Source organism: Harpia harpyja, chromosome Z (genome assembly GCF_026419915.1).
Source record: "Harpia harpyja isolate bHarHar1 chromosome Z, bHarHar1 primary haplotype, whole genome shotgun sequence".
Taxonomy (NCBI): Eukaryota; Metazoa; Chordata; class Aves; order Accipitriformes; family Accipitridae; genus Harpia; species Harpia harpyja.
The window spans coordinates 115047220-115065139 of NC_068969.1; the positions used below are offsets into that span (position 1 = coordinate 115047220).

The 17920-nt window shown below is 41.7% G+C and overlaps 1 protein-coding gene across 2 annotated transcripts in view; it reads left to right on the forward strand.

Moving 5' to 3' along the window:
* Positions 1-17920, forward strand: part of DCC (DCC netrin 1 receptor) — a 572411-nt gene that overhangs the window by 537548 nt on the left and 16943 nt on the right. For both annotated transcript variants that reach the window (XM_052778515.1, XM_052778516.1), the window contains exons 24-26: positions 3469-3695; positions 6180-6296; positions 10249-10404. In XM_052778515.1, the coding sequence (XP_052634475.1) occupies positions 3469-3695; positions 6180-6296; positions 10249-10404 (500 nt within the window). The remainder of the gene's footprint in view (positions 1-3468; positions 3696-6179; positions 6297-10248; positions 10405-17920) is intronic.

Genomic DNA, 17920 nt, shown 5'->3' on the forward strand with positions numbered 1-17920 from the left:
AACACTGGGGGAGATTTTCTGGAGGAAGAATTGTTTTGTACTCTTCTCTTTTTTTGTTGTTTTTTTGGACAGGACCTCTATACCGGTTGAATTTCCTTTAATATAGCCCAAAAGGCACAGTGCACATTTTTGCCAGGTTAAGAGTAAAGAGCAGAAAATACAAAATAACAACTCATGCATTGGAAGGATAATTAAGGTGAAGTAATATTTGCATTCATTGTTGAGTATCTTCAAAGTGCTTTGCAAACAGCAGTGCAGGAGGCTCGGGATTCGTGCGGGAGGTGGTTACGGCTTATGGGGCCGTTGCTTGTGTCCTGCCTTGAAACTGTCCCTGCTCCGTGAGAAAAGACGTCCGATCGGCCCAGGACTGGATGGTTACCCATGGTTTTTTTACAAGCAAAAACTTGTTTTGCCCAGGAGAACAGTTTATTTCTGAGATCTTCAGATAGAGACATCTTCAATTGTTGTTAAAAAAAGAAACTAGGCTGAGTTGTTATAACCTTAAATGTTTTCTCTGGGGTGATGTAACTGTAAAATGAAGGCAATGAAGAGTAATCTCACTCTGGAGTATTTGAAAAATTATCCTATGTAGCATGTGTATATTGTTAGGAGCTTTATGGGTGTGCTGTATAATGGCTGAAGTCACTGCCCAGGCGGTGGTGTGCTGGAAAGGTTAGAAGCAGACAATGTGAAAGAGTGAAGAGTGTCCTCTCCAGAGAGTTTATTTATTTTGAAGGTACAGCTTAAGTTCTGCTGTCATTATTCAAGATTGCATGACCATAATATATATTTTAAGGGCAGAGCTGAATTCTGTTTTTATATCCATCCTTAGGAAAAAAATATATATCATTATGGTATGCAAGCTGGATGCATTTCATGTTGTAAAACAATTGAACAACAACAGAAACGCTGCCGTCTGAGATCATTTTTTCAATTCCAAACTCTTGTCTTCCTAACCCCTGCTCCAGTTATAAAATGGGTAACGGACTAAATTTGAACCCACTGTAAATCTCAACACAAACTTCTGAAGCGTCGGCTTCCATTGCTGCAGCTGAGCTTTGAAGCTGATGTTGAAGCTTTTATGACTGTCTTCTATAGATAAAATGTACTTGCCTGGTGCAGCAAAGACCCTGCCTCCCCCTGAAAATGAGAGTAGATGCATTTTCAGAAGCTGAATCTCAACTTCTGCATTGCAGAAACAAAACATTCCAGGGAAAGATTTATTTTCGTTTGTTATTGATGACCTTCTTGTATGCACTCCTGGCTCTGATTCAATTTGCTACTCATGGGCTGTCAGAACATCAATAATTTGTGAGAAAAAACAATGCAAACCAAGCTAGATCATTGCATATATTTTTAAATGATATCATTGCTGTAGCGGTTTTGTACTTGTGGTTGGAATGACACATTCATTATAACCACCTATTTTGAGTTGTGTATAAAATTACTTTGGGGCTGAAATTTCTCTTGCCTAGCTCAAGCCTGGAGAAATGAATTATTTTCGATGGAAAGTGACAAAAAAGCTGCTGTATTCTGAAGTGAAGAAAGTAATTCCTTGTTTAGAACCAAAATTATGGTCTTTTTTTGAATGAGACAGAAAAGACAACTTTACTTTTTACCTTTAGGCGGGTCATACGTTAAGGTTTGAATGAAAGTGCTCATAATTATTCTTGTAGGTGTTAATCAGGATGGTACTAGGGTCTGTACAAGAAGGTGTTAAAGAACTGCCTTTATTCCATGTTCTTTATTCCTGTTTCTTGAAATATTACCGTTTTAATTATTAAGTTTTGGCAATTAGCAAGTAACAGACTAAACATAGGAAGTCATTATGACCAGAAGCCAACACTCTCATTTCTTGTGGGCTATAAACAAAAACCTCTGAACAACCCCAGCCTCGCCTCCACCGCTAACTTTCCTGATCACTTTTTAAAATTAATCTTTTGACCCTTGAAGAGGTTTTGGGGTACCAACCAGTCAAAGGGCCTAGAACAATTTCTGCCTTTAAGGGTGGCAGTTTGAGGACTGGGATATTTCTGCTGAAGTAAAATGTCATTGCCGTCAGCTCCTGGGGATGAGACAGGGCTGTGCCCTTGGTGACATTTTAAATTATAAGACGTGTTTGTTCCTTCTCTTGAAAGTAAAATGTTTGGTGATGCACGTAGTTGTAACGCTCATCTCTTGCTTTCTAGACCAGGCTGAGAAACTTTAGCAAAGAACAGAAATAGATTCAAACAATTGGAGTTTCTTTTAGTTTAAAATTTCCTCAAGCTTTTTTCTGGTAAAATAACCCCATGTCACCTTCCACAATACTGCCTGCAGCGTGTGATGGGAAGGGCAGTTATCTGAGCACACCTACACAAATAACACACACGGCGCGAGTCCTAGGGATGCCAGTGAGAGGTTTTGCATTGCTTTCCATGGATTCGGGAAAGAGCCTTCCCTTCACGTGAGCGTACAACGGGGGTAATGTGTGACTGAGAGCACTCAGTGCCCCTGGAAATCAAGGTTTTCTTTTTTTGTTACCTAAAAGTGCACATGAATTTGAAAATATTTGCCTGCAGCTTTGTGTATATCACAAGTATTTCTACTTTTCCACTTGGGACAATAATATGACTTTCCTTTCACGAAGTACTTTGAGGAAAAAAAGCAGGGGCAAGAGTACTTTTGGATTATTGAGCAAAAAAACCTTAACAGTAAGCCAGAAAAACTATTCTTCCAGTTATTTAAATTGATAGATTTCTGATAAGACTTTCTCTACAGCTGTAAATTAGACATTGTGCTCCATATTTAAGGAGCGTATCTTTTCTTTAGCATAGAAAAACATGCGTATTTTGTTATAAATAGCCTGCGTAGTCGAGGGGAGGTGAAAGTCGGAGAGCAGCGGAGCAGTGCCATCCCCTCGTGGCGCGGTGTGCTCCCCGGAGGAGGTGGTCCTCTGACGTGCGAGAGCTTATTGTAATATGTGTGCATAGAGAGAGGAGAGTTAATGTTGCTCTGGGAAATGCTACTCCAGATCTCTGAGCTTTTCTGCAATAAAAATACTGCTTTAATGTGTATTTAAAGAAATATAACCTATGCCGTACGCAGTTATGGAAGGTGTAAGATGCACATAACTTGGCAGAAGTGGGCTCAGCAGTTTTCAGTCGCTGTTTTTAAATGCAGGCACTCCACAAGTGCTGCTCTTCTTGAGATGAAACTGGCTGCTTCCCTTCTCTTCCAGGAAGAGTGGGTTTCCCCAATTTCTACATCAGGGGGTGCAAAAAAATGACCCACCCTGCTGAGCCCCAGGCCCATCCCCTGGAGCAAACTGCAGGAAGCATAGGACCACACCAAGAGAAGTGCTGTCCTTTGAAGGACACAACCAGAGGGGTTCCTTAGGAAGACACCGATGAGGAGACATCACTCTTTTGGTCTTATGGAGGGGAAAAACGTCCTTACGTGACAGTTTTGATCTTTTTTTTGCTGCAGGAAACGTGCAACCCATAGCGCTGGTAAAAGGAAGGGCAGCCAGAAGGACCTGAGACCCCCGGATCTGTGGATACACCACGAGGAGATGGAAATGAAGAACATCGAGAAGCCGACGGGCTCGGATCCCGCAGGAAGGGACTCGCCGATGCAGAGCTGCCAGGATATCACCCCCGTCAGCCACAGCCAGTCGGAAACGCAGCTGGGCAGCAAGAGCACCCCGCAGCCCGGTGAGGGGCTCCGAGGGCAGGAGAGACAGGAATTGCTTGGGTTTCACTTGGAGATTTGGGGAAATTGGAATCATAGAGTCATAGTATGGTTTGGGTTGGAAGGGACCTTTGAAGGTCATCTAGTCCAACCCCATTCCATATACTCCAATTTTTTTTTTTTCTCCATCACCAGCATGTAAATTTTCTTTAAATTAATTTGGTATTGGTGGTTAGTGACCTTAGCCCAGCACGTGGAGTCTCTAGGAGAGGGTGAAACCTGGCAAGATCCAGGAGGAGATTGGGAGAATTGCCAGCTCTGGTATGGGTGCTGGGAGAGACGTTCCTAGATGATTTTTGCAGTGGTTTCAGACTAGGGGAAAAGCCATCAGTTTTGATTTTTACACCATTCTAATTTTTTAAGTTCAGGAATTCAACTGGAAGTCAAATGTTGTTAAATTTGCGTACCATGCTAGGAAAAACAGGGAGGAAAAAGGGGGCATGGAGAAGTGGGGGGAAAAAAGAAATGGAAAATGGAGCAAAGGGAGAACATGATCAGGAAGAAGGTCAGCAGCATCACCAGGAGCAGAATTTGGGCCAGGGAGACTGAGATATGAAGAAAGAAATTCTGTAAGAAAAATGTGGTTTCAGCAAGGTTTCTCCCCCTTTTTTAACCTTAGTGCACACAGCACACCCCAGGTTTCACTTTAGCTGATAACATTTTTCCCACCATAATAACAGAAAGTCTTGGGAGAGGCAGGTGGTATGTACAGAGGGGGACGGAGGGCGAAACACAGCACGGAAGTTGAAAGCATAAACATATTTGTCTTGAGTTCATCGTGAACGCATTGCTTGTGGGTGACAGAGTGAAATAATTCCAGAATATCGGTTGGGGCTGTAAATAATGAAGGTGACTTTTTCAGATACCTCTGCTGTTTTTATCCCTTTTCCATAGCTCTTGTTCTTGCAGGGAAAGAAAAGTTAAGGAACAGTTTTCAATTTTCTAAATGGATCGAATTTTCTTTCTCTGACATTGTGTTTTGGGCTGATAGTTTACTGTTTAGAAGATAATTGTGACAATGATTTCTGTTGTTTTAAACGCAAAGGTCCTTGTTATATTAGATATTTGGAAAACATAACCAGAAGATTCCCTTTGCCTAAACAGTTATTGCTGATGATCAGGAGAGCTGATCCAGGGCCCAGAAAGGTCAGTGGGAGAGCTCCATTGATTGCAATAGGCTTGCAAGCGAGTGCATGGTAGGAAGTCATCACAGCATATGAGCAAGTTAATGACAAAGGCTGGGCTAGGTATTTTATGTGTAAATGCCTTGGACCGTAAATAAACGCCTTTATCTTTCTTCCCTTGTAATACGCAGTTCAGTAATATTGTCCCTGGCTTTTCACTAGCAATTAGGTCTCTGAATGGCCGTTGATAGAAGACTTGGCATTTCAGTCCTGCAATTCAGAGAAGAGTGATTTGGGAAAAAAAAAAAAGTCTTTTCATGCAAATCTTTTTTTTTCTTCTTTTTCAAGGAATATGTTTTCACTTGGGTTCATCAGAGATGAATAGTCTGAGTGGGTATTAAGCTTACCTGTATGACAGTATTAAACTGATTAAATCCATGATTTATTAAAATAGCAAAAGTAACATAAATATAAGGTTCATGTGAGACAAGGTATGAAGAGAGAAATACAGCTTTTATTTCATTGCAATTCACTCCACTAAACATCCAGTTCCAAGCACACTTTCCTTCTGACAAGTGTATTCTCTAGAATCTTTGAATACTTCAAATATCCTATACTAATGTGACTAAGTTAGAGCATCCATATTTCAGTAGCTAAATAGAGAGTTTAATATATATAGCTGCTGAGACAGTTTTGGATTGGATTGGACATCAGGCAGCGTATCTCAGCTCTCTGATCTAGGTAGATGTGCTAGTTGTGATCCAGGACTAAAGAAGGGGAAGATCCAGGCACATCTTCAGCTTGCCATGGTTGCTGTAGAAAAAACAAGATGCACAGACTGGAAGAGCCACCGTGAATTACCAGACAATCAAGACATAGGACTTTGTGGTATCTCACAAGGAAGGTCATTTTCATCCTTCAGATGTATTTCAAAGACCAGTTCTTGGCTGCCAGGTTTTGTGGGTACCTGAATTTATGCAGCCTTTTTCTGCTCTTGATACTTGAATTTTAAAGTATGTTTATAGCAGGGAAGTTACAAGAAAAATGTCACATTTTTATGAAGTGAATGGGGTTTTCAAGATAATTTCAGAGTCAAAGGGGACACGCTATCTTAATTCTCTTACAGAAAAATGCAATGATTTTATTCAGAGAAGGCAGCCAAAATAGTCTGTGCAGCTCTTTGCAGGTGGTGATATTTAATGATCGGTTAAAACCCACAGAATTCTAAAAAAAAACGCTATTGGTCTTTCTGCTAGATATAAAGTGAAGAGAAACATTCATTTACAGCATTTTCAGCTGAGCTATTGTGTTGTTTTTCTGTAGGGCCTGAGACAGAAGATGTCGGAAGCAGCATGTCCACGTTGGAGCGCTCGCTTGCTGCCCGCAGAGCCACCCGTGCCAAGCTCATGATCCCCATGGATTCACAACCAAACAACCCTCGTGAGTACCGGGACCTTCCCCGAGCCCCCTTCTGCACCCCGCAAGCTGTGCTCACCCATCTGAAGATCTCGTACGATCTTTCAAATATGATCTAGTTATGCCTCGTAAAGTTAAATAGCATTAGCAATGTTTTCTTCGTCTAAAAAAAACCAAACCCATAAAAGGCCTGGAAGTTTGCCAGGGCTTCACAACGCATCAGTGGAAAAACTATGGAAAGAATTCAGAAATCAGACTTCTGCTAGACTCAGCCCAGGTTAAGCCTAAAGAGTCATCGTGTCTATTTTTACCAGGTGGATAGTGATGGATAAATCCCTCTGTCTCCCTACTATAAAACTTGAAAAACGGGGGTAAGAGTTCAAGCTGCCAGAGCAGAAGGCTTTGCAATACAGAGATGTAAATTGTGATGGTCTTATTACTAGTAATAATTATAATCAGCTGGACACTATTGCAGTTTCTGCTATATTTTCTTTTGTCTATAGTAGTTGGCCATGCCCCTATATGCATTTTTAATGTGGAGCAGCTCTCTCATAAAGCCAAGTAAACAAGGAGAAAAGATATTTTTAATAGGTGTTCAATTTTAGTGACCACAGAGCATTTATCATTGAACAAATTTCATAGATGAAGTGAATCTTTTTCAAAGCATCAAAGTACACAAGAAAGGCAGGAAGGCTGGAGAGCATTAGGTTCTCCCATCCTGCAGAACTGATTAAAATTTCTGAAGTGACCTTGTTTCACATCTGAGCAAAGGAAAAGGCTAAGTGAGAGCCCGCAGGCACCGGAGAGAGGGTTTGGCACTGATCAAGTCCCCGGTGGAGCATGAGGCTTTGGGTCTCCACCTTTCCTCTGAGCAGCCCTGTGATCAATCTCTTGGTAGCTCTCAGCTTTTAGCTAGAAGTTCTACCTTTGACCTCACAAAATAGATCCGATCAAAAATCTATAGGAATTGGTACATCTGTGTAAGTACTCTGACTTAAGAAAAATGAACATATACTGACAGAAATCCATTTCATCTTTCTAGCTCTGGCAGTTAAATGTAAGTGCCTATTTGTAGGTTTGTGGAAGGGCACATCATAAATGATATATTAAAAAAAAAAATAGAAGGAACTGAGTGAAGGAGAGGAGAGGGAATAACCTACCATGGCTTTGTGCAGTGAATCACTTAGGAGGAGCTAGCATTGGTTCCCTTAATTTGTGTTCGTTATGCGTGCGATTCAGGTCCTGCTGCTCAGCCTCAGTACCCAGCCCTTACAAGGATAAACCAGAGGTGCCCAGGGAGAGACTGAATTCCAGTTCTTCACGCCTTGGGCTGGATGTATCACCACATTTCAGCCTCCACCCTCTCTATGATCTGGAAGAAAGATCTCTGGGTTGAGGCGGAGAAAGCTCTTACACCACCTGGCTGCGTCCTGGGAAATATTCCCGTCTTGTAACCACACTAATCTCACAATCAGGCAATTTGCCCTTTTTTTCAGTGGGATTCCTGCTGGGTTGGCCTGGGTTGAAGGAGGGCAGCAGTCCAAGAAAAGGGATAGACTTGGAGTGGTGTAAGCAAAATCAGAACCGAATCAATTGTAATTACGATGGGTCAATAGCAGTGGTAGTTAAGTAAAAGTCAAGTCAACATTGTTCTGCATACAGCTTAGAGATAAAAGTGCTCTTAAACTTATTTAGTTTTTTCAGTCAAATGATGCATTTTGGGGAATGATGTCCTTTTTTCTATTTATTTATATTTTTGATAGTATCAATCTAATCTACAGTGACAGCATATTATAATTGTTTGCAAAGAATTAAACTCAGATTTATAAAAGTCTTATTTGTGCATTTGTGCAGGCTGAGTTACGCTGAATATGTTTTTTTTTTCCCCAGAAGGTAAAATTGAGGCTTTGTCAGATTAGATGCTTTAATTAATTTCTCTCTGTTTGCTTGATACTGAAAGAAATTGTCAGCAGTGAGTGATTAAATAGATTGAAGAAACAACATTGTAATTCTGAAGTAAAAAACACATACTCTTAATTGTTAAATACCAAATCTGGAAGTATTCATGCTCATCTCAATAATCAGTATTTGCAGTCTGTGAGAGCAAATATACTCCATAATGCGCCTTTGCTTACTGAAGTGGAAGGAGCATAAACCAGATAAATTTGATAAGGTTTTAGTGATATCTTTGATGGCTCTAATGCTACTGAAATACAGGCAGGCACAAATGCCAAGGCTGTTGTATGGAGAGGAGTATTTACAGAGAAAAATAATTGAGAAAGTCTTTGCAGGGTATCACATTCAAGTATTGCACCTGTAATTCCCCTGTTTTCTTTTGGTAATCTTTACTTATGGAAGATGAAAATAAAATGCTGACAGAGTACATCAGTTTGGAGAGAGATTTCTGCTATGTTTTGTGGGGAGGTTTTTTTTCTGTGTGTGCCCCTCCCGAAAATTGCAGAAAATCCCCACAATTCTTTTTTTCAGGGAAATAGGAACATGTCAACTCAGTTGCTTTGGCAGCCTCTGGGGTGCTTGAATACAATTCAAACTGTCCTACTTTGTCATTTCTGTAAGCTGTTCTCGGGTGCTGCCTTTTTTACGTGATACACTACATTTTAAATGTAGAACAGTGTTTAGGTAGCTCCATGATTTGGTCAGGGAATTTCTGTTTTCGGTGTCTTAGTATATCAATATTAAGTGCAAATTCAATAGCTGACAGGCTATGGCAGAACAGATTTGTTGTCGTATCTGCTTGAAATTGCAAAGATTTATTGAAAATGTTTGATGTTACCTTTTCTCCAGCTTCTCTACAATAGAGTACTGCAATGAATAGTAATCCTGTCTTATTTTAAAAATTAAAGTGCTAGGTATCTGCACCCTGAAAAGAAATGAAGGAATGGACTTTGAAAAACAAGTTGTTCTTTAATAGGATTCAATAAAGAGTGATATTTTTCACTGTAGCAGCCATGTTATAAATATTGTCAATAAAAATGTCCTATACAGACAAAATGAAATGTCTGAATAGTAGAAATTCTCTTCTAAGGGTGGGTGAGTTGAACCCAGACAACTCTGAAGCTCAAATCACCCAGGTTAGCATGGCTTCATGAGTTTTCTTCATCTCCACACTTGTCCATTACCTCTGGAAGTGCAGCCTTGTCTCGCTGAAAGCCCTGTGCTTAAAAATACCCTCGTAAAACCTTGGCACCCTCATGGCTTCTTGTGTGACCTTGGGCAGGTAGCCCAATTCGCCAGTCTGCGTAATGGATGTTGTAGGAGCTAGAAGTAATTGTAATGACTGTCTTGAAGTTTACAGCATTGTTTATAATTCACGTGTGAAAGGTGCTAGATAAGCCAAACCTTACCAGCAACGAGCCAAAAATCCCAGCTTATTGTTTAGCTGGGCAAAACTTTAATGAGAGTTTCCAAGTTTTTCCTAAAAGCTACAGAGAAATCTATGATTTGTATAGCGTTATTATCACCCACTCTTCAAGCATTGACTGTTGAAAATAAAGGAGAAGTGACGGAGGAGTTGCAGGAGCCCACACTCCTCCAGAGCAGCGGCTGGGGGCAGCAGGCTCTCCTAAGGCATCAGAAAAGGCACTGGGGACCTGTGTGTGCCTAGACAACTGAAATAAGCCCTTAAATTGCCTGCTCCGTTCCTTCTCACTTATTTGTCAAGGGATATAAAGCACCCCTCAAAATGTGGCTGAATAGCTGGAACACAGACAAAAAGCTACTTAATTTTACAGATAAGTAATTGCAGACTGCACTTGCAATTATCCAATGTATACCAGAGAGGCATGTTTCTGTATACAGAGGTGGCTTCTGTGGGCAGGGGCATGTTTTATACCGAGGATTTGGGTACTTTGCTTTGGAAATGTGGTTGTTTCTGGTTCCCGACTGACCCTCTAAGGGCTTTTTTTTCATTTTCCAAAAGCACTCATGTAATCTCTCTCTCCTGCTTTCCTTTTAGCTGTGGTCAGTGCCATTCCGGTGCCAACACTAGAAAGTGCCCAGTACCCCGGGATCCTGCCGTCCCCGACCTGCGGATACCCGCACCCGCAGTTCACCCTTCGGCCGGTGCCGTTCCCGACCCTCTCGGTGGACAGGACCTTTGGAGCTGGAAGAAGTCAGTACAGTATTTTTCTTCTGCTCTTTGCTGTTAAAGTGCTTGGAAATAAGTTGCTTTTTGTCATTGGGATGTATAAGCTGTAGCCAATGCAAATCTTGCTGCCGTGCTTTTTGGGAGCCAGGATAAGTCCGGTCGGGTAACAGCAACCGGCTGCGGGCTGCCTTTTCTCCAGCAGCAGCTCCAGTTGCAATTTCCAGTCTGTACTGAACACCCTAAAAGTGAAAAGTCGCTGCCTCTCTAATCCAATCCTGTCTTTTCTGCAGGTTTGCCAGTCGTTTCACTGTACTTATGATTTCCTGTGCTTTATTCATAAGGTTATTCCCAGAAAAATGTAGTCTTCAGGAGCTCTTCTTCATCCCAAGGCAGAATCTAGTATCATCACTCATTAAAATCATCCCTGATAGCACTTACACGACCTCTCCACACAGTGTCTTCCCAGGCTTAGCTGCCCTCGCTGTTAGAAACTTTTTCTTTAATATCTAACTTGCTAAAATTTAAGCCAATTGTTTCTTGATTCTGTTATAGCGGGCATAAAGAACAGTTTGTCTTCTTCCTTTTGCAGATCCTTTTATACATGTGAATACTGTTATCCCATCTCACATCACTCGTCTCTTCTCTCGAGTGAGCTCTATATTCACATTTGCTCCTCTGCAGTAATAATTTGAGGTTTGTGTGTTCCCATAACTATTCTTCACCTTACCGTGATCCGGGGAAAGCGCACGCACGCAGCGCGAGCCCCCAGCCTCACCTTCACAACTTCCTTGTAAGCCTCTGCCGCACCGGCAGCCGTCTGTTCTTTGTTCAAGCCTAACGAGCGTGCTCTGGCATATTAATTATAGTTGGAGGGCTGATACTTTCTTATAATTCTCCCTTAACATTACTGCATATCAAGTCTGAATTATTGACAGATTAATGTCAATCTGTTACACGTATTTTTTTCACATCACAGAGAGTCTGTGCTGCTGGTCCACAGGGAACTCATCCTGAAATGACTGATTTTTTCCTCCTATTTGATTGTTGCTTTCAGTCAGTTCAGACAGGTCCTTGGGGACCGGTGATTGAAATCCAGTGGTGGGATTGTAGGTAAAAAGGTGGGTTCAGGTGTCCTAATCATCATCCTAATGCCATTCCCCCTCTCTTCAGTGTGATTGCTGAGGTTCTTTCAAACCTAGATGGCAATTTCCTCTGAAGGGCCTCGCTGGCGTAATCAGGTTTTGGTCTGCTGCTTAAATTAATACCAAACCCACCACAAATGCAATGCACGGAAACAAAGTAGATTCATTTTCTTGCTTGACATACATTAGATGTTGGGGAATAAAAACAAAATGAACCACCCTTTGCCTGATCATGAAAATGGAAGAAAAAGAATTGAAGCCTGAATTGTTTGCTCAGCTGCCATCACCTCGACCTGCTCACAAAGGACCTGAGCATCTTCAGTCCTCAGATCCAAAGTGGTGGCTGGGACACGATTGCTGAGGGGTATGTTAGGCGTAACCCCCAAAATCACACATCCCCGGTGCGTTCAGCTTCTGCCTGAACCAGCCACTAGATTTACACATGCAGTAGTCTGGAGATGAGGTTTTCAAAAAGAGGAATGTCTTTGAAGTCCTGTTGGATCCAATGGCAGTTCCTGGAGGAAGGTCTGTATAGAAAGGTGTGGGTTTGCCCGAGTCTTTCAAGTGCGGCATGCTTGAGAGTTAAAGATTGCTAATACACAAAAGTTCCCTGCAAGAAGCTTGAATACAAAACAGCTTTCATTATTCACAAGACCTGATGGGCGTCGAAAAAACTCATGCAGTGAAGATTTCAGATAATTTGGGCAATTTCCCATTAAATAATTCAAAAGCGGTAGACATAGCCTTGTTTGGATAATGGCTTTTTCAGATTATTGAGGTCTAGGTAATCAAGACTGTGTGGTATTTAAAAAATTATCTAAGCCCGTTACAACACGCAATGACAACCTGTTACAGCCGTTGCAGTTGTGCTCTCTGGCGAAGGCTATCGGCTTCCAAAGCTCCCGGATCATGCAAAATACCTCCAAATGAAATATTCTCTTCCTTCGTTGTGCCTTACGTTTTCACCACCACGGCAATGAAGAGAAGGCACAGCCAAGGATGTGGAAATAGCGTTTCCAAACGTTTGTTTGTTTTCCAGTGACACTTGACACTGTCACAACCAGCCAAGCAGTTCACTAGGTTTATGTAAGGGCAGTGTTTGTTACTTTTCAGTCGGAGGGGGGATGAAGGGATCTAAAAGTATATTTCTATATGACGCCTGAAGCTTTTCTCAGCAAACGCCAGCGCCGATGCTGTCATCCCATCTGGAAGAGTGGTCAATCTCCAGCGCGTCCGACTGAAAAGCAGCTGCTTCGTTTGCGGCTCGCCTCCCACTGCCTCACCGACCACCTCGCTGCAGCAGCGAATGGGGATAGATCAACGGAATTACTCTAACGCTTTGAGTTTGTTTATTTTTTGGCCGTTTTCTTACTATGATCCTGCGGTTGAGAGCAACTAGCAGTTAAAGAGACTATAGAGACAATACATAAAGCTTTTTTTGTGTGTTTTACCCCTCAGTGAAAAATTCACTTGATACTTGACCGATTGCAGCTGTGTCTCAAAAAGAAATACCCAGCAATAATTCCTCGGAGACAGAGCCTACCTGTGATACTGCATGACCGAGCATCCTATTGATCAAGATGTAGCAATGCCTGAATAAATCATATGCCACGCCATTAGCGAAGGTGTTGCTCGGCATCCTGCCGTACAGACAATGCTTGAACACCTTTTTCTGTTTCTGAAGGCCTTTTTCATTGACCCAAAGATTTGAGTTCTGCAACATATCTTTAGGACAAATGTTCTACTGAAGAGGAAACTAAAAAAAAAAAAAAAATGGAAGGGAGAGTCAGGCGCCAGCTAGAGCTTGAATAATAAGCTGTCTTGCTTGTTTGACTACTGCTGATGATGCTACCAGGCATAAAATACAATTGCTAAATATCAGGTTTTTCCAGACAGAAAGCATCTCTGAGCCATAATAAAGTGACTGTCATCGGGTCAGCAATCCTTCCCGCAGCTTGCCTTCTCCTCCAGATCTCTGTCACACCTGCTGATCACAATTCTATCCAGACAGGTAGGAGAAGGTGGTGACATGCCTAGTTTGCCACGTGTTACAGAAGGAAGAAGATGCTTTTTTTTTTTTTTCCGCTGCCGCAACTATTGGAGATGCTGAGCCATCACGGTCTCCAGTAGGGAAAGAAGAGAGCTGGAGGAAACCATCTCCCACTTGGGAGGTATCGAGGTGGCCCCATCCCCATCCCCACTCTGGTCAGCATAAACAGACTGCGTCCTGGTCCCGTCCTGATCGCACTTTTACGGGAGGCAGGGTACTTTGCTTCAGGCTAACCCTAAAGACTACAACTGGTCTAACAGCACTATTTTTAGAGGGAACCATTCATCAGTATAATTGCGCTCCTAATCCACATGATGAAAACTTGGAGATGTTCAGAAAGTATGTATTTTAAAAATAAAGATAACTTATTTTCTAGTATTAAAAAGAAAGATTGAAAATTCTGTAAACCAGAACAGTAGAACAACAATGATGTTATTAGCTTAAGATAGCCATAGAAAAGTATTATGGAATAGAGAGAACTCTACTTAACATTGATCTGCTAAAGTGAGATGCACTAAAGCAAATATTTCCTGAGCACATTTCCTCTTGGAGCTGGCTTTCTGGCTGTGAACAGTCAGCTCTGCAGTGAGCTCGCCCAGCTGGGAAGCTTAAATCCCTTCTACCATAGAAGCTGCATTCTGGACTTAGTGGAAATCGTCGTTTTTATTCAACGGTCCGGTTTGGGTTCAGCAGGGGTTGCAACATCTCACAGAAGTGGGGTGAGAGCTGTACTGGAGTTGTGGGTAAGGTCCTGCTTCGCCCCTCACTTCCTTTGCTTTCCTCTAGAAAGTGAATCGTCAGCAAAGCAATTTGTTTTTTTCAGTACATAATTCTTTGGATTTAGCCACATATGATTTAAAAACGGTTCTGCTATCTTCCCATGATTCAGCTTTAGATTAGCAATTTTTTAAAAGTATTCCTCAAAAATATTCCTTGGGATGTACCTAAAATTGCACGAGAGTAGTAACCTGACAGTAAACATGCTAAAAAAATATTACTGCTTGTGCTGTAATAACATCCAAAGATCCCAACAGGAACGAGGCCCTGGTTTGTCAGCATTATACAGGTATATAGTCTTAGTCACGTGATATTTACAAGCTGTATAAATTCAAAAATATACAGAAAGTCATTAGCAGGTATGGAATAAAGTTCAGTCATTTTAAGTCCCCATCTACCGTCACATACTTTGAATTGTTACTACCTTTTGTTTTCAATCCGTATTGATTTTTTCATTACCTCAGACTGTGGCAGAGCCAATAGCTACAAATCCAAGGGGGACTATTTCCAGTGTTATTTCTTAATAGAAGATATACAATGTAAAAATATGTTCAGAGACCTATGTTCATTAAACTGGTTAACAGCATTGTACCAACCAACAGTTATGCAAAAGCAAAGGGAAGATCAAAAGATTTTGCATCAGATATTTATTCTTCTGCTTGGTGAGCAGAGTCCATGGCTATTGGAGTTCAAAGCAAGCTTATTCTCAATGTTCCTCACATACAAAATGTATGCAAAGAGGGCTTTATCCAACGTTTCTCCAAAGTAATGAGACGATAACTGGTTTTACTGGGCTTTAGAAGAGATCTTCAGGTATAGCATAATATTTTCTTTACTCTGGCAAAATATTTTACTACGTTCAAGAGCAAAAGATCACAACTTGAATGCAGCATGGTATTATCTGCTTCATCTTAAAGGTCGATTGGGTGTCAACTTTCTGTAAAAAATCGAGATAATAATTGGATCAGTAGAAATACTTAGAATTCTTGGGCAATTCTGTTGAGGTGTATGAAGGCAAATACCTGGCTGCTAGGCAGCGGATTGATGTAGGTGATGTAGGCAGCAGTAGCGATGTGCTCATCTTCATCCGTCCTTCAAATAAACAACCCATCCTCTCTTCCTGCAGGGACTTGAGTGAATTGCAAATTGATGGTTCTCATTATGTTTGCAAGCAGGCACATCTTATTTTAGAAAAAAGTCTTCTCAAGCATGAAGCACCTTTGTTAGACCACGTACCTTCCATATTTAAATCCCACCTCTAGCTTCTTATTTTAATAGAGTCATCACACCTTTCTCTTCAGTAATAGCTGGAGGATAAGCTGAAATCTTTTATGCAATAATGGTTATGTAGGTCTCCAGATTTTACAACTAAATCTTTAAGATAAAACATACCCATACAGTAAAGCAGTAATTTAATAGCCTTTTAATGCACAGACTGTTGTGCTGATGCTAGCTGATAAAGCTTTGTTATCTGAGAGCAGAGAATACCAAGAAGGTATTTGATGGCGAGTAGCAGTAAGGGTCTGGTCTACTTGTTTCTCCAAACAGGTCAAGAGCCTCCCAAAAGAGCTGTCCTTAAGGACACAATGAAAAGCGTTGGGCTCCATAGGAAGTTCAGACTTTGACAAACATGTTGAAAGACATTTTGAGGCTAAGAGCACGGATAGACAAAAGGCTTTATTTTTACTTTAAGCAAAGACCTCGCCAAGGATTTGCTCCAGAAAGCATTGTAACCTCAGATGTGTACCTCTGTGAGACTCACAGGCTATTTTGCGTCTTCCTTGACTAGGGCAGAGTGAAGGGAGAGAAGAGCCCAATGCCCACGGTAGCCTGGAGCACCAACGCGCTGTGACGCCTTCTTGAATGTGTGGGCAGTGAGTAAGGGTGGAATGAGCTAAACTATCATTCCTGCTCTGCCCTGTTAAAAATAACCTCAGTAACTCTGGCTTCCTTAAGGAGAATTTTAGTCCTCAGAGAAGAAAAGAGAGGGGTCTGCTGGGCAAGGAAGGAGATGGAGAAGCAGAGCTAGGGCGATGGCATGATAACGCAAAGGGCCTTGAAGGTGAAAACAAGGGAAATGAGCCACCGATGAGCAAACTTTTACAAACTGTAGATGATTTTGACCTTGGTCAGATCCCATAGTTGGGTTCCTATCCGTGGCGTTCGGTTTTGCCAGGGATGTCTGTGATATTGCCATAGGAACAATCAATGGGGCTGTGGAAATGAGGAGAAATCCTCATTTCCATTTTTCAAAATTGTTTTGCCACTCAGTAGGTTGTAATTACTTATATACTTTGACATTAATTATTATAAAATGCCTTGAGATTTGACTTGGCTGTGTAATTGCATGTTATTTGCACAATGAGTTCTGGTTGTTGCAGCAGGCTTTGAAAGAAACCAGATCCTCTGGAGCTTTTTGGGTCCCAGTATAATAACTAATTCTGATAGCTATGTGTCAGGAAGGTTGTTTTCTTTGGAAAAAGGTTGAGCTTTTCCTAGATTTCTGTTTTGTGCCACAAGCTGCATGATTAACTGTTGTGCTGTGAGCCATCCTGGCCGGCACGGGTACTGTGGAGACGCTGGACAACACAAACACGCTCAAATTAAAGGAGTTCCTGTTGTGATCAGGCTCTTCACTAACCAGTTTGCTTCCTTTGCTTGCAAATAACGTCAGGCCCTGAGGGCACTCTCACCAAGAGGAGAGCTTTCTCCAGTGCTGCTCCTCGGGGCAGTGGGGCAGGAGCTGGAAGAGGGGCCAGGAGAGGCCACGGACCCGAGCTCCGGGGAAGCCTCAACAGCACTCGTGGTGCAGGATTTGGAAAAGAAGATAAGAGATGGTGTTTCCAGTTCAATTCGCTTATTCTTCTCCTGCAGTAGGAACAAAATAGAAGTGGCAGGCTCTTTTCTGCGGCGTGAGGAAATGAACTTCTTGCTGCCATCCGTAAAGCACCACAGCAGACTTACACTTACCGGTCCTTGTAATTCATTCTTAACTAGTTTGGCTTGTCATGGTAGGCATAGTGGTCAGGAAGAGATTTTAAAGATTTTTTTTATTCCAGTTACAGTTCCCTTACAAGAACAAAATAATGTTTTCTTTGGAATTCTTTCTTCTGTCTTTGTTTATTTTCTTAAACTTCTTAAAGTCTGAATAACGTGGTACGGTATTGTGTCCTGGTGTAAACAGCAGCAGTGAGTTTCTCTTCATGACCAAGAGTCAGTGTTAGGTAAAGAGCAGTGCCATAAATCTGCTGGGATGTGTGAGTGTGCAACCTGCCTCTTGCTGTCTTCTTCTATCCCTCCTCCTGCGCAACATCTACCACACTGTACACACTCCATAGAAGATACTCTGATTTTAGACTACACAGAAGATTTTGCATCTAATTTGTTTCAAGAGAACTCGGTTCACAAATCAGCTTTTTTGGCATTCACGGTACTGGAGGTGTTAGACAACACTGTGGACCATACACGTCCTGAAAACTCTTATACAACCATAATCATATTGCAATTCATAGTTTGGGTACAACGTGGGTTTCTAGAGGGCTGCAGAAATAAAGGGCTTTTCTCTCTGTTT